At 39.4% G+C, this 16,848-nt stretch overlaps 1 protein-coding gene across 2 annotated transcripts; it reads left to right on the top strand.

The window, feature by feature from the left end:
• Nucleotides 1-14: 14 nt before the first annotated feature.
• Nucleotides 15-16,637, top strand: popdc2 (popeye domain cAMP effector 2). Of its 2 annotated transcripts, none has more exons than XM_084954871.1 (4): nucleotides 15-2,743; nucleotides 6,085-6,193; nucleotides 8,231-8,675; nucleotides 14,291-16,637. In XM_084954871.1, the coding sequence occupies exons 1-4, from the start codon at nucleotides 2,250-2,252 to the stop codon at nucleotides 14,365-14,367; spliced, it is 1,125 nt and encodes a 374-aa protein (XP_084810997.1). In that variant the 5' UTR covers nucleotides 15-2,249; the 3' UTR covers nucleotides 14,368-16,637. The 2 variants fall into 2 exon arrangements, with proteins under 2 accessions (XP_084810997.1, XP_084810996.1); XM_084954870.1 differs by having other exon boundaries at nucleotides 8,231-8,816.
• Nucleotides 16,638-16,848: the final 211 nt, after the last annotated feature.

The raw sequence follows: 16,848 nt of genomic DNA, 5'->3' as shown, positions 1-16,848 counted from the left end.
TTGCCACAGTTGCTGTTCCTGGTATGCACTTACAGTTAAAAATAACTCTTGCCCCTGCAAAGTCAATACTTTGCATATCTGCATTCTTTTTCCACAGTGTGTCACTGTCACTGAAGTGTGCTTGGCTGTGGACATTATTTTCACACTTTGAAAAAACACTTGAAAGGAATGCGATAGTGTATTGGAAAACACTCCTAATTCACTTCATATTATGCCCACACTGAAGGGAATATATACATACATATGTATATGTATACCATTATATATATATAGGACCACTTTAAACATAGTAAATGTCCCTCAGTAGTCATGTAGGAAGTGTTTCTCACATCTCTGTAGGCTGACAAGTGTAAAGTAAAATTATTAATATAAAAGATTCAATACTGTACACCGGCTGTATAAACAATCTTTCCAATTAACATAAGTTATGTTACAATTTACATTTTCTAATTTAATGTGTTTTATAATTTTGCAGTTTGAAACTTATGTTATATATATGTTGCCAGTCAGCAGTTTAAAAGTCACCTCAAATCATATCAGATTCTTAATTCAGTGCATGCTTATACTAACTTAAAATGAGAGATTATCTGTTCACTTAGCTAACATTCATAATTTTATGTCTGCAACAAATTAGAGAAATCTTACATAGAAGGGTGCTCATGGAGAATGCAAAAACCAAAGCTCTTTTTCTCAAATTAAAAATGAAGCAATTGAGAAATTCGCCTACATTTATTGCTTTCTTCTTTTGCACGTGATCCACCTCTCCGACAAATTGCACTGAAAACACACCCTCCACCCTGACGGGAGGAAAAAGCACGTCTGGCTGTAACTTTTATTGCACTGAATTTAAAGTCCTTTTTTTGATTACATTATCTCTGATCATTTAGTACTGCAAACAGTGTGTCTCCTTATTGCCAATATTGATGTTTGGCTGATATATTGGTTCATCACTCACCGTACCCTAAAGGAAATCATAGACATAAGAAGCCCAACTAGCTTTCATCTGCTTTTATTCACTAGGATTCAGATTGCTGTCCTCCTGTTAACCAGAGACAACTGGCAGGGCAACAGCGACACAAACAGCCAAACGGAGAGAAAGAAAAATCGGTCAAAAACTGGAAGCACTGTTGCTGAATATATGGAGTTCTGTATTCTTGTACCTTGAAAATCAACACTTTGCTCATTTTCAGCTCATTGATAACACAATCTGTTTTCTCCTGATTACTAGGTGTGAAAATCTTAATATTAATTTCCATTGCAAAGTTTTAATTTTAAAATAGCATTCATTCTTATTTTCACTGAGCAATATTCATATAGACTGATATTTAGTCCCTGTGAGCTGTCCACACACTGAGAGCCGGATATGTGAGGCGATGTTGGTGTGTGTTTATACCTGAAATCTGACCTGAGCTGCCATCCTACTTATTACAGTGTCTCTAAATATGCACCAGCAGAGCCACACTTCCTGCGAGCAAACTGGACTCAGTGAAGCCTGTGTGAAACTCTGAACCGCCCTGGAGGAACTTCTTTGTCAGATAAAAAAAATTGGGTGACACTTTGTGAGTCTCTCTGAGATACTACTTGTTATAGTCCCTCTTCTCCCTCCTGTTTCCTGCCTCCCTCTCCCCTCTCTGTCTCTCTTGTGCTCTCTTTCTCTCTTTCTGTTATGTTAAGTAGCAGGCCTGCTTTCTGTCTGCCACTCTGTCCTCCTTGGGTTTCAATTCCAAACATGGTTATCCTTCTAGGGCCCTATCGACTCCCCCCCCTCGCCTCCCTTATCCCTTTCTCTTCCAGCTGGTGGCTCTACAGTGCAGGCCAGAGGGTGAGAAAAAGAGACAGAAAAGCACAGCAAGAAAGACTACGGGAAAACTTGGAAGGGAAAGACGGGAGAAGCCAGAGGAGAGAGGAAGGGACGCATGATGAGAGGAGAAGAAACAGAGGAAACCTATTCCAGCTGTGTTTCTGCAACAAATAGAGTCGTGATAACATCTTCATGGTGAAGAATTTTCTGCCGCTGCACGCCAAGGGAACAAACAATTACCTCTGACATTTTTGGTTAGTATCAGGCTGTTTATTTTTAATCAAGCTGTAATCCAAACAGATGATCTAGTAATAGGACAGAAACAGCACTTAGTTTGAGTGGAAAACAAGTCTTATTGGTCCCTTCTTAAAAAAAACCCCCACAAAACAAACAAACTTTGCTTTGTGCACCAAGAACCTTTCCAGAACTTATTCGAAAAGATTTAAACATGAGTGCAGACAACTCTAGCCTGCTGGACAGCCTGCTCTTTCCCCCTCTCTGCGATGGCTGGAGCAACAACACAGAGGGAGCCATCTACCAGTTGGGCAACACCATCCTGTTTCTGGGCTACATGGGAGGAAGCGGGGCCTACGGGTGCCTCTTCATCTTCGGCTTCCTTTGTCCCGGTTTCCTGTGTCTTCTTCTGTGGGGATTGCTTACAGTGTGCGGCCTGGATGTCTTCACCTGGAACCTGCTTCTACTGCTGGTCTGCTTGCTTCAGCTCTGTCACCTCCTTTACCGGCTGCACCAGGAGGGCATACGAGGTGAGGAGCTGGCCTCCCTCTACCAGGCGGTCTACCTGCCCCTGGGCGTGCCTGTCCAGGTGTTCAAGGAGATTGCAAAGGCTTTTGAGAACAAGGTGCTGGAGCTGAAAGCAGGAGAGACTTATGCTGTGGAGGGAAAGACCCCCATTGACCGGCTCTCCTTTCTGCTTTCTGGAAGGTGAGTGAGTGGGCAATGTGTTTGTGTGTCTGTGTCCGCAGATGATTACACTTTGACACACATCTCCAAGATGGCACGCACCTCAAGTGTGGCCGTAAAACACATGTAAAACACATGTAGCACTACATTTTATTATATCGTCTTGTGATGCACCACTTTGAGTTGCCAAGATCCCTGCTTTATGACTCCTGGTGGGGGCGTTTTACAGAAGAATCCGGCTAATGAAGTGGCAATCAGCAGGAAAAAGCTAATCAGAGAGCTAATAAAAAGAACTGACACAGTAATATTCATACATAAAAATACAAACACAACCTATCTCAAAATGTTGTGAATACACCCATAGCTACTGCTTTTACTTCTTTTTGGTGGTATTCATATCTTTGATTTTGGATAGCTGTAGTAGTGTTGTAGAGTGATTGTTATCATGGATTGTATCTTACTGTATCGCATTGAGGGTTCTGTGAATCCCGAAACACCTGCATGATAAAAGAAAAATACTTGTAGGTAAAGCACTTTTTAAAAGTAGAAATAAGCTGCAAACACCAAATCTGTATCACCTTTGAGGGTGATACAGGGAACATGTTGGAGACTGTGAGTCTTACCAAAACTGCCATAGCTGTGTGCAATGAACTTGCAGTCTCATTGTCTTTGAAACGGTTGCTCTAAAGATGGTGGCCACCTGCATTTAGCTGAAACCAGTTGCAAATCAAGCAATATACCAATAAAATGGCAATTGGGCAGTCGTTCTGTGATAATATGCCGATTAAATATGAAGAATCAGCAAAAATCCCAAAATGATATAGGGTCTCAGTGGTCTTTTTTTAATATATTGGAACATAATTGCAATATAACCAGTTGGCAACTAGTTGATTCAGCCTTTCTATTTAAAACATTACTGGTGCAAGCTGACTCAGACTAATTGCAAACTGTTGGCAGTTTGTCTGCATTTATAAATTAGAAGGTAACGATTTGCAAACCTTCTCTAATGAATCTGAGTCACTGCAGTCAGTCAGAGCTGGACTGTAGCTGTGTTGAGACAGGTTGCCTTCCACCAGGTGACCTGTCCATTCACCTTGCAATCAAAAGCGGTTGACCATTTGGTCTGTGCAACTACTTGCAATCAGTCTCTTTAGTGTAATCAAAGGGCAGCTACCAATTTCCAGTTGCATTGAGGTTGCTGTTCTATTTTTAATCCAGTGTGACTGAGCCTTTGCCCAGTTACAGAGCCACTTGGCATGGAACAACAATAACATTCATTAGAATTCAATTTTCACTATTTTTCAAGCTCTGATTTCTTGTCCTTTTTCTCTGTTTTTTTAATTTGGAATTTATCTGCTTATCCTCGCTGGTTAGTAAAAAATGATGAAAATGAGGGCAATGATAATAAAACAATACAGTAGTTTTGTCTGTTAATTAAAAACACAGAGCACCCTAACCAACAGTGATGTTAAAAACAAAAACTTTGCACCTTTATTATTGGGCCTATATGCACATGCAGGCTAACAGTTGCAAAGATGCTGTAGTATTCTTTATTTTCGATGTAGAAACTCAAATGCATGCAGACACAATCTGCATGAGTGCTTTGCATTGTTGTGCAGACATTCTGTCCACATACTGCCACAGCTCCTGAGTGTTGAGATATTAATGTCACTTTAGTAGGCAAAGTTAATAAGAGTGCTGTAACAGACCGAATTAATGAAGCAGAAGGTGCTTAAAGTATGTCAATTTATACCGCAGGCTCACATTTTTCCAATACTGGGAAACCCCTCCCCCATAACATCACATAAATATTTAAAAGTAAACTTAATTAATGACTCTGAGACTGTTGGCAGTACATAACCGTCAAAGGAACTCTGTCCTCTTCCTCCAAACATCCTCAAAGCAGAGCTGCATTAGATCTCACAGTCCTGGAAGCTACACAAGAGAAATGTTGTAAACAGAGTATTTTTGTCTGTGACTCACTGGTGTGTCGTCCCCCTGCTCACTGCCAGCTGGTTAAATCATATCTTTGTGCTCCCGACAGGAGAGTGACACTGACTGCTCCTCTTACCTTAAATTAAATGTTGGCCACGGTGCTGACAGCTCTGAGTTTACAAGCCAAATTTGGAACTACGAGCAAATGAGCTAAACGTTTCCTTTCTTACGCTGTGACTTCTTGGCAAAGATTTCCGTTTTATTTTTCTATTCATCTGCATCTTCTGATTTGCCAGAAACACGTATTATTACTGTTGTGTTGGAAAGCCTTTCTTTTGTGTGCAATTCATGAGTAATTTTCAAAGCCAGATGCTTGATATGGTTGTATTCCACAGCCAAATACATATGTGACCTCTCATTTAAAAACAGTGGACATTAATCTGCATCTTTTGGGAAGATTTGGAAAGGTTTAGCAAGTTGTAGGAACCTGGTTTTATGTATTTGCTCCCCTTCAGGAACAACAGTTAATCAAATCAAATCGGGGAAACAGAACTCTGGAGTAAGCCTGTGTCCACAAAATCTGGACCATATAGTACATATGCCAAAGTGCCAGCAGTGCACTGACACTTTTAGAATGGGATTCCCCAATTGAAATACCTTTGGTTGTGCCTTGAGGGTAATTAATGCAACAACACTCTGGCAAATAGCTTGCAATTAACACCTATTGTTTTGAAGTGTCTAAATAAATGCTTCTAGCAGTTTTAGCACACAGTAATAGGCTCTAGAGAGAAATCCATTAATATAATAACAGTGATACAGCTTTTTCCAATACAAATGTCTTTGTAATCTGGGCTTGCCTTAGCTTGCCCTCATCAGGTTGTAGTGACTTCAGATTTGACTTTAGATTTAGTCAGATGACCGAATATACACGACAGTCCCATCATTGATATGAACACGTTCAGCCTACAGTGAATGAAGAACAAAACAAACTTTTCAAGTAACACAATAAAGTTGTCGTGCATAGAGAAATAATTGGTCCTTGAAATGAAAGAATCATGTGTTAATTTTTAAAACAACAAACAAAGTAGTAGTGGTGCCGCAGCACATGTGGGAATGACTTGAATTAAAATCTTTTGCAAGAAACCTCAGGACAAAAAATCCCTGCACACGATTGTTTATTAGAGCTGCTAATTCTAAGTAATGGGTCCCGTTTCTCAACCTATTTGAAAACTTACTTCATTTGATTAGCAATATCATACTTAACCTCTGTCCACTAAAGTCCGGTAGCTTGTCTGCGACAGGTATTTCTGCCCATATCCACCTCCAGCGTTTTAGACCTGCTGTGACCTCCAACTCTCTCTGCTGTCATTATCACTTCTTAATCCCGTTTCCCTTTTTAACCTTGTATCTCTTGCTCTCTGTCTCAGGATCAACGTGTCTTTGGAGGGCCAGTTTCTGCATTACATCCACCGACACCAGTTCCTCGACTCTCCCGAGTGGGAGTCTCTTAGACCAAACGAGGAGGGAAAGTTCCAGGTACAGTGTCTTTATGCATGCTCAATCATCCAGGTAAGGAAATCCCAAAAATCTGATTCTGCTCACCTGGACTTGGCATTTTTTAGCGGGTGAAACGTTTTGTCATTCATCCAAGTGACTTCTTCAGTCTCATCTGACTGCAGGTTTCCCCAGCTGTACATTTGCATAATGACCAACACTAGCATCACTGACCAACAATGGGCTGTGAGGTCAGTTTCTTGATGCTAATTGCACAAATTGTCATGACCATTGATCAACAACCAAATACAGGACACTGATGCAGTTTCTGCTTAATACTGTAAATCTCAGGCGTGGAAGTAAAATCAACTTGAAAAGCTGTCACTGAATGAGCTTGAATGAGGAACCAGAAGTGGATATCAAGTTGTGTTTTGTTGCCGGCTATCACACTAACAGGGAAAAGCAGTTGTCCTCTTGTCTTTCACATATCCTGTTGCATTTGATTGGTTCAGTTAAAGTAGAAACAAGGCCTCGAAATCTTGTTGGACGTTTAGGTGGTGCTTTAGTTTTAAGGGGCTTTCAGACAGGGAGGGTGTGCCATCTGATGAGGTGGGCTAATACAAGCAGAGATGTATGGGCTGCTTTCATTATCATTTAATTAGCAGGTTTTTTTTATTTATTGTGTTTAAAATGTTACAAAACAGTAAAATATAATAAATGTCACCCTGAGGAGCGCCTTGAGGCGACTTTTGTTGTGATTTGGCGCTATATAAATAAAATTGAATTGAATTGAATTGAATTGAATTGAGGACATTATTTAATTAGATCAACAGTTTAAAACCAAAAGATATTTAATTTACTATTATATTTAAAAGTATCAGCAAATACACTGATCATTTTAATCCACCATAAAACAAGTATAATGGCACTTGTAATAAATAGTTATATTTTACGAATTACATCTAGTAGCTTTTTTTAACCTTCAAGGTTACATTACAAACCCAACTGTCAATGAATGAAGTAGAGTGGAAAGGGAGATCTTATTCGCAGCTCTTCGGATGCAGGAGCTTGGTGAGGAACTCTCAGTGTGACATTTTAACACAATTACCCATTTAGCAGGCTCAGAGTAGTCCATAAACTCAATATAATTCACAAAGTGACCTGCTGTGCAGGCAGTAGTTATTATAAGATAGTCAGTGTGACTTCTGATTTATGCATTAGACTTTGATAAATATTGGCTTGTTATTTTGTTTAGTCTTTTAAAGCACAAGTCATAAGATCGGGGTGGCGCTGACCGAGGAACCCAGGAATACTCACATCCAACTTATCAATAATGAGTTAGCCACAAATGAAGTGTACCTATTAATTATTCTACTTTAAATGTGACATTAGTTTACAAAATGTAGAAAATGTTCTACAATAAACAACTGACTGAGACAATTAACTCCTAAAAAAATGAAGTCACAAAGCTACGGTGACTCTGAAAGATCAAACGCACTGCAACCGAAGAAGACGTTGTCAAATAGAAAACACTCCAAAGCAAAGGAAGCTGAATAAAAAAAAAGTTGAATTAATCACAGCATAAGTGACAGAACAGGCTAAACGACTGATAGCAAAGATGTTTCTACAGTATTACTTCTCTTGTGTTTTGTATGCTTTGGTAGCGTTTTTCTGTTTGCTGGTGTTTTCTTAGGTTGCAGTGTGTTTGACCTCTCAGGCCACCAAACAAATCTGAAACACGTCCATTTTCTTACAGACATCTATGCAACCGGACTCTCTTTGCAACTAGGTGTCGCCCCCTGATGGTCACTAAAAAGAATCGAGGTTTCAGGCACTTACACTCTTTCTTTCTTTCTTTCTTTCTTTCTTTCTTTCTTTACGTTTATTTTACCTGGAAGCGTTGTCAGTATGTGGTGCTTTGGGAATGACAATATGTCGGTGAGGCTATTGCTCCAGTGCTTGCAAGCAAAACCAGAGCCAGCTTCTAATGACATTGTTCCATGCTGCTAATAGTGGTCAAAGGTTCTAAAGTGACTCTTTTATACACTGATAGTATGGTGTGTCATTCATTCTGCCCAGGTGACCCTGACAGCAGAGGAAGATTCCCGTTACATCTCATGGCGTCGCCGCCGCCTCTACATGCTGATATCAAAGGATCGCTACATCGCCCGTCTCTTCTCTGTAATGCTGGGACACGACATTGCTGAAAAGCTCTACAACCTCAACAACAAGCTCTACATCAAAAGTGGCGTGTTGTTGGACATCCGCCTGCCAAGCCTCTACCACGTGCTAGCTCCTGCCTCGCAGGGCAGTGAGGGTGGCAGCGGCAGTGATGGAGGCCCTGCCAGGGAGCAACAAACTGAACAGCAGTGCCAAGACCCAGAGCTCACCTACCAGATGCCTGACAGACCTAAACCTCAGCCTCTCCAGCCCAAACCTCAGGGACCAATGAAGACAGCCGTGGAAGAACCCTTGCATGACCCTTATCACCCTTCCTGGGCGTCTGACCCGGAGCTGCCCATTGGTGAGGACTCCACCAGCCTAGTCCTGGAGGACTTTGCTGATGTGGCGGGCTCCTTAACGGATTATGGCAGTGAGAGGGAATATTTGAGGTAGAGAGGGAGGGTGCTGGAGCTAACACACGGGGGCACCACTTAAGCTACATGTAAGTACCGCACCTGGGCAAAGAGTTGCATGGGGTGGTGTGTGTGCATGGAAGGCTTATGGTACACATTTCTTACTAACCCGGCTTTGTGTTGCAATATAATCATATTAATCATTATCATAATGATAATGACTGATATGATAATTAATATAATCAGTATTTTATTCAACATTAGTGGACCTATTACTCTTACTCCTCATTTTTGTCATATATATGTTGGTAGATGGCGGATGCTCTTATTAAACAAGTTTCAAATGATAAAGTCATCAAGTAATCCTTGTGAGTCAAAAGTTGAGGGCAAAAAGTTTTACCCATCGTGGATCTTTATGATGTCAAAGAGAGGACATATTCATAATATGGTTATCGTAGTCCCACCCATGTGCTGTTTAAACCTTCTGTTTGTGAGGAGTAGCCAGTCAGGCACTAAAACAACTTGTTTCAGAGCGTGGATGAACTGAGGGGCTGCACAAAGGCCCAGTGAAAGATACAAGGATACAGATGTGTTTGGATTTTTGTAGGGTCTTTACCTTTCAAGATAAAGCACCTTGAGATGACTGCTGTTGTGATTTGGTTCCATATAAAAATAAAACTGAAGTGAATTCTAAAGTTTATATCCAGGCATCATGGGCATGGTAATTTTGGGCTTGATTTTTTTTCTTTTTTTTTCCCAGAGTGGAATGATTGTACAGCACACGTCTTTAATGACGATCAAAAACAAGAATTGGGTGCACAACTTTGAATTGTGGAATTTTGGATACATACAACCCATTGACAAGCTTCTGGCACAGTTCTGGTTGGGTATTTGACCACCTTTCTGGCTGACTTTAAATTGTTTAATATCCTGGCATGGATCTGACCATTAAGCATAGTTCACAAATTTTCAACAGAGTTGAGGTTGAAGTCCATTCCAGAATCTTAATGTTAGCCTGATTTATCCCTTCCAAGTTGAAGTTGAAGAATCTGGAGATACTCTTCCTTGTTCATTATTTCACATGATGGTCCAACCATCTTGGTTGACAGTTGGTAAAGTGTTTTTAGGTCTGAAAACCTTGCGACTCCTGTAAACATACCTCATCATTGTGGAAAAATAGTTTAATCTTTGTCTCGTCTGAACATAAAACTTTGGCTTGTTTATGTGAGAAGCTGCAAATTTCAGTCAAGCTCATTTTGGAGCAAGGCTTCTTTTTGGTCATGACCCTTACCTTGAGATGAGAGGAAGTTGGTTAACAATTTGCGGTTTACTTCCAGAGCATGGCAACATGATGACACATTGAATAAATGGTCTGGTTCTTATATATTGCTTCCACTTTCACTTGAGCACTCAAAGTGCTCTGTAACTTGAAAAAGGGGAACAGCTTGTACTTTGGTACTGTTCTTTGAACTGATGATCCTGGAATCTGCAGTTGTTTAGAAATTGCTCCATTAAGTTTCTGGAATGGCTTTCCCAAAGCCTTGACCTCAACTTTTGAAATTTGTTGAATACACTTAAAAACTGGGTCTGTGCCAAGACACCAACCAATTTCAATGAACTCTACCAAGTCTGACAAGAAGAGTGGTCACATATCCACATAGTTATATGTGAGAAGCTTATTGATGGCTACCAAAAGCATTAGTAAACCGTTTAATATTAGTAAACGGTGCATGTATACTTTTAACCATATGTTGGTTAGAGAAAAAACAAAAACAAAAAACAATCCATCCAATTCTTGTTTTGTAAAGACATTAAAGAGCTATTCTACCCTGGAAAAATAACAGTTCACATCTGCCTCGACATCATGTCCATGTTGAGTGTATGTAAACTTCTGACCACAACTATAAATATGAATTATTTTGATGTGTAAACAAGGAAAATCTACTCTAGTAGAGTCTCAGAATAAAAATATGAGTCCATTTGAGTGTTTGTTTTGGTTGTACATTCATTTTAAGTATTTCCATTTTCACTGCATTTAACAAGAATTAATGTGGTTTTAATTTTACCTTATTTCCATTATGACAGATCAACAGCTCAAATGACCCAAAAACGTTAATTATATAAAATCTGACAAGTCTCAGCCATCCAATATTCTGCCTAGATGATCACGGATTAATAACAATAAATTATAATATTATTGTTAATAATTATATCGTTAACACACTGAAGGGAAGGGAATAATAAATACTTTCACTTTGAAAGTGCATAAAAGTTTTACATGTAAAGTTATACATATAAGACTTTGTATTATATATATATTTTTCGTATTAAAGTACATACGTGAAAAGTATGTAGTATGTGTATATATGACCTAAGAATATCCTAAAAAGAAAATCACATTTATGAGGTTCAAAGTTCATTTTTTTGACCTCAGAAGCAGAAGCTTGGAAATTCAAGTGAAGGTGTTTCTACTTAAACTTAAAAAATCAAATCAAATCAAAGGTCTGTAATTCCTTGACAACTGGACACGTTTTTCTATTATTAAATAGATACATGTGCATTATTAGCAAATGTGCTAAGATTAGGTCAAATTGAAGGCTTATCAATTATAAAAAAAAATTAAATTACAGCTAGCACACAGTTAATAGTTTGGATCGCTTAATTTAGCCAACAGTTGTTCAATGCACCATCACATCATCCAGCACTAGCGAAACAGGTGATTTAAAAGGTCATTTTGCTCTAAAGTTGACTCTTTTCCCCTTATTTCATTTATCTTGAGAGGAATGCTTTTGCATTTAAAAGTATTCAACATATACAATAAATCTGACTAATCATTGCACTTGTAATTTTTTTGTTAAAAACTTTCTAACTAGTTCATGCTCATGGTAGATTGCCATTAAATGGTGGCTGGAATTATTTTCTGCTGGCCTCCTCCCATGCTTTAAAATCAGAAATCCCTCCCTGCCAGCTGCTCTGCATTAGTGTGCTTTGGCCACGCAGCTCACATGCTTAGTTATGTCTGGCACAGCTAGCAGAGTTAAACTTGTTCTCTGTAAATAGTGAAAACACTTTAACAAATGAACATAGAGTGGGCCCACTGTGGTTGTAGACAGTTAATTGGGCCCTGTGTGTGGGTGTATTTTCCGTGTGTGTGTCTGTGGGGAATTGTTTCTTTCCTTTCTCATCTGTCTCATTACATGATGATGAGGCTTTGTTGAGGTTGGGCAGGCACCAGCTGTGTCCTTATCTGACGAGGATTAGAGCTTGTAAATTTAGGGGATGTTCAGAAAATTCAGTGCCATGCTATTAATCCAGTGTCCCTACCCTTTGGCTTTCTGTCTGCTTATCTGTTCACCCCTCCCCTCCATCTCTGTCTGCCCTGCCCAATCACAGGTGGAGGATCACGTTTCACAGCTGGACAGTGGAGTCAGTGTCAGACTTGGGTTGCACAGCAGCTGTGAAGCAGCAGGTCAAATCTGTCATAGCTGCAGCATACCTCTCAGTTCAGATTGGAGTCAATGACTTCAAAGCGGGTTGGACAAGCAATCATATGCTCACAAAATTTCAAAAATCAGGACACTACAAGAAAAGAAATCCTCTTCTTGCACGCAAATGTATCATAGTCATCGCATCTGTGGGTCTGTGTGTGAGTGGATGAGCAACCGTAAACTCTGAAATGGAACTGAAGAAAAACATAAGCCGTTTGCTCCTCTGAATCACAGCAGGCAGTGACCAGCATTCAACATTCACATTCATGACATTAATAATATGAACACAGAACAAGTATACTGCAGATATTTGCCATGTAGTGTCTGGCTATTTACAGGCAAGCACAGTAGTTTCTTGAGAGTGTAAATGCTAAACATCCACTCAAGTATTCAAGAGGGAAAAGGGTCAACAACCTTTTGAACAGGGGTCTCGAACTCCAGACCTCGAGGGCCGGTGTCCTACAGGTTTTAGATGTGTCCTTGATCCAACACAGCTGATTCAAATGGCTAAATTATCTCCTCAACATGTCTTGAAGTTCTCCAGAGGCCTGGTAATGAACTAATCATTTGATTCAGGTGTGTTGACCCAGGGTGAGATCTAAAACCTGCAGGACACCGGCCCTCGAGGCCTGGAGTTGCCCAGCCCTGCTTTTGAACCTAGACAAATGGAAAGGTTTAATGCATGCCCGTTATTTTGTTTTATAACCTACATGATAAGGGTATCAAGGCAGCTAGTGCAGTGACCATAGGGTGCACATAGTCAATTTTATATAGTTAAGTTAATTAGCATTTAATGAAATTATGACCAACCTAGGGAATCTCAGTTTGGTTCTTCTGGTATTATTTGCACCCGTGACTCCTTGCAGCAGTTTTGGGGAACTCCAGGCCTCAATGTCCCTGCAGGTTTCAGATCTCACCCTGGGTCAACACACCTAAATCAAATGATTAGTTCATTACCAGGCTTCTGGAGGTAATTTAGACATTTAGATCAGCTGTGTTAGATCAAGGACACATCTAAAACCTGCAGGACACCGGCCCTTGAGGCCTGGAGTTCCCCACCCCTGACTTAGTGCCACAGTGTCTCTTTGTACTGCAAAACTGTAGCACTAGATTGGACGACCTTGGGTATCACAGAAAAGAAACACTTGGGGCAATTAAATATTGACAAATTTTCTTGCAATTAATGAGAAAATTTTAAATATAAATTGGAGGAGGGTAAGAGTCAGTGACAAGGAAGCTGTTGAATGTGTCATCCTTGATAATCCTTGAAAAACTGCACCGGCTGCATTTAACAAAAAAAAAAAATCATGGCCAGGACCCAGCACAGAGGTGCCCACCTTGTCTGGACGAAGTTAAACTTGGAAATATGTTCTCATATCCTACAAGTAACAAACTGCTGACTATCAGTAAAACTCCAGTTTAAATGAGTGTTTCCTGAGGACACTATACAAGGAACTACAAAGGTAGCTTTGAGTATTTTGGCACACACTGAGACAGATTTCATCTCATCTGTGCAAGAACTGTTACATCTGTGTAGCTTACATCAAAACGAAGGCCAAAGGTGACAATTGGTTGGTGTTATTGCCTTTAGAGTTTTATGACAGAAAAGCTTCCTAACAGCTGGTTAACATCATGAAAAGGTCCTAGTGGTTTTGGTGCCTAAATCTAACCACAAATTAACTGAGAAAAAAAAAGCCAACCACGTCTAAAATAGAAATAAGACCGACATTTAGTTTCACCAAGGAAACAACACTGCTGCAAAAATCTAGTGCTTGTCAAGGGATCCACTACAACCAAATGCACTCTGTCTACTAGTAAGGCTTTTTTGGCAGACATCCCTTAAACTTCTCTCAGCAGCCAGTTGGTATCCAAGAACCTGACATCATGCCACGTGTGATCCTGTTACAGGAGTATCTCTAGTTTGCTACTTATTACTGTTTCACTTTATAGGAGCGCAACATGTTTTCGTCATCTGTAATGCAATCAGGAAATTGGTGTGGACACGAGTTTGCTGCAAGATCGCATCCATCTTAACTTAATGGAACTAAATTTAAGCTTTGATGTTGGCTTTGCAGGAGGTGATGGGAATCTACCACCTCGATTCCAGAGGGTCAGAGCGCCGCTGGCTCCCACCGAAACCCCTAAACTGTGAGACGTCTCTCCTGGAAACACTACTATACCATCTCCTCCTCTTTCTCTGTTCCTGTTCTTCAGTCCAGAGTATGAAAAATATAAATTCTTAACATTTAACTATTTGAATTAAAATTGAAGTCATACAACAAACCTTACTGACATCTTTTAACAGTTTGACATATTATTTAGGAGTGTTAACATTTTCCTTGTTACCATTTAGTCTTTAGGCCTTTAGGCCATGCTATCCCAAAATACAGTGACCCTGAGAGCGTAAATGACCTACAACCTAAGACAACACTGGCAAATACAAAAATGCTGCAAAAAGCATTAAAAAACCCCACAGAAGTTGAATAAAACTTGAAGGAAGTGAATAAAACTCAACAGATATTAAAGTAGAAAAAAACAAAATCTCACAACATAAGTGTTTTTTGGGAGACAATAATTTGTGAAAGTGACAGAAACCTAAACATGAAGGATTGCACTGAGACTCGTTTAAAAGAAGCGGAAAATTTATTTGTGTTGTGAGGGAGAAGTTGGAAGGTAATGTGTTTTAATCGCATGCTTCATACAGTACTGTAGATACATGTTTGCTACTAGCCATAGATCAGCAGAAGTCAGGTTCAGTGTGCGCCGGTTATTTTGTTGTAGAATTTTGCAGTGATCCTACGGCCACAGTACACGGTGCACATGGTCAATTGTGTATGTGGAACAGCCAAAATTATGCTTCACAATTAATATTTTTAAGCTAATTAGCATGTAATGCAATTATAGCTAAGCTAGTGAATCTCAATTTGGGCCTTCTCGTATTATTTTGCTTGCGATGTTACTGACCCCATTGAAAAATGTTTCAGTGGTAAATCTCTTCAGCAAACAAAAACTTATTTCTGTTGTGAGGGAGAAAATGATCCAGGTAATGTGTGTTTTAATTGCATGATTCATGTAATACTGTAGCGACATGTTTGCTATTAGCCGTTGACTGTTAGCTTGGCACTTTCATAGCTATTCTGTCACTTTAATGTCTTCCAAAAAACAGTATTTTGTGAGGGTATTTTTTGTTGTTGTTTTGGTAAGCTTTTGCAGTGTTTTTCCACTTTATTTTTTTCTGTTTTGCTAATGCTAATTAGTGCTTCCATTATGTTTTTTTGTGCTTTTGCTACATTTTTCCATTTGCTGGTGTTTTCTTCAGTTGCAGTGCATTTGATCTTTCATGGCCTCTCTACCAAGAGTCTGAAATCTGCCTTTAACATTTTAAATACAGTAGACCAGCGGTCCCCAACCCCCGGGCCTCGGACCGGTACCGGTCCGTGAGTCGTTTGGTACTGGGCCGCGAGAGTTGAGGCTCAGGTGTGAAATGTATAGTTTTCAGGGTTTTTATCGGTTTTCAGCGTTATTTTGTTATCGTTTTTATCGTTAACTCGGTTTTCCTTGGTCTTTTCACGTGTGTTATGAATAAATTTTCTTTTTTTCGGTACCGGTACTAGTTTTATTTTGTTGTATTTATCCACGACACCTTAAAGGCCGGTCCATGAAAATATTGTCGGGCATAAACCGGTCCGTGGTGCAAAAAAGGTTGGGGACCGCTGCAGTAGTCTATAAAATCAAATGTTTAACAATTTAAAAGACTATTTTATCAACATGTCCTCATCTATGAATTAGGCCCCAAATAAAATCATATTTACACTATCATATTGATTGGCACTGTAGAACTGAGGACAGGCAGCCTTTACTTTGTTACCTACCAGCACATTTAATGTCTAAAATGTCATTTCATATTATGTGATTAAATTTGCTTACATTTCAGATTGGAACTGTTTTTTATTCAGATTTGATTTCCACGTGATTTAATGTTACATTTCACTTTTGAAATTTGCTTCACAAATAAATAATAGTAATTATTTTAATTAATGTTGATGTAATGTAGGAAGATTGCTGCACATTTTCTGGGTCTGATTTTAAATAGCTTTGACAAAACATGATTTAAGTTATGAAACAACTTAACATTGGCAGACGTACATTACAATCAAATCTTCCTTCAAGCTCTGGAAAGCATTTGGCTTTGTATCCTTGATCTTTTCAGACCTGTCTGGAACATTTTATGTACAAAACCTGCCAACTGGTTCTGTTGTCTTCTACCATTTCACTGCAATGTTTTGATGTGTCATGTTTAGATTAGTGATCAGATTACCAAAGTCATCCTTTTACATGCTCTCTGCTGATATATATTAGAAGCCTGATTTTTTAAAAATGTTTTTAAACATTGGTGTGTTTAATACACAGGCATAATGTGAATCACGGTATTTGTGTGTTATTGAATTCAAAAGATGAGTGATGAGACTAAAATGAAGTCTAAGTATTTAGAAAACATTCTTTCATGGGGCCAAGATTTCTCCAGATGATTTAAGTTGTTTATTTTCTGACTGTTAGCTTCCTGTCATACCTGTCCCAACCGCACTATGTAGCACTGTGATGATGCTCAAAATGATTCATGTTCCACCCCAAA

Source organism: Perissodus microlepis, chromosome 16 (assembly GCF_051167445.1).
Source record: "Perissodus microlepis isolate ML-2025 ecotype Zambia chromosome 16, ASM5116744v1, whole genome shotgun sequence".
In the NCBI taxonomy this organism is placed as follows: domain Eukaryota; kingdom Metazoa; phylum Chordata; class Actinopteri; order Cichliformes; family Cichlidae; genus Perissodus; species Perissodus microlepis.
The sequence above is the reverse complement of the archived record's forward strand: the minus strand, read 5'-3'. Positions and strand labels throughout refer to the sequence as shown.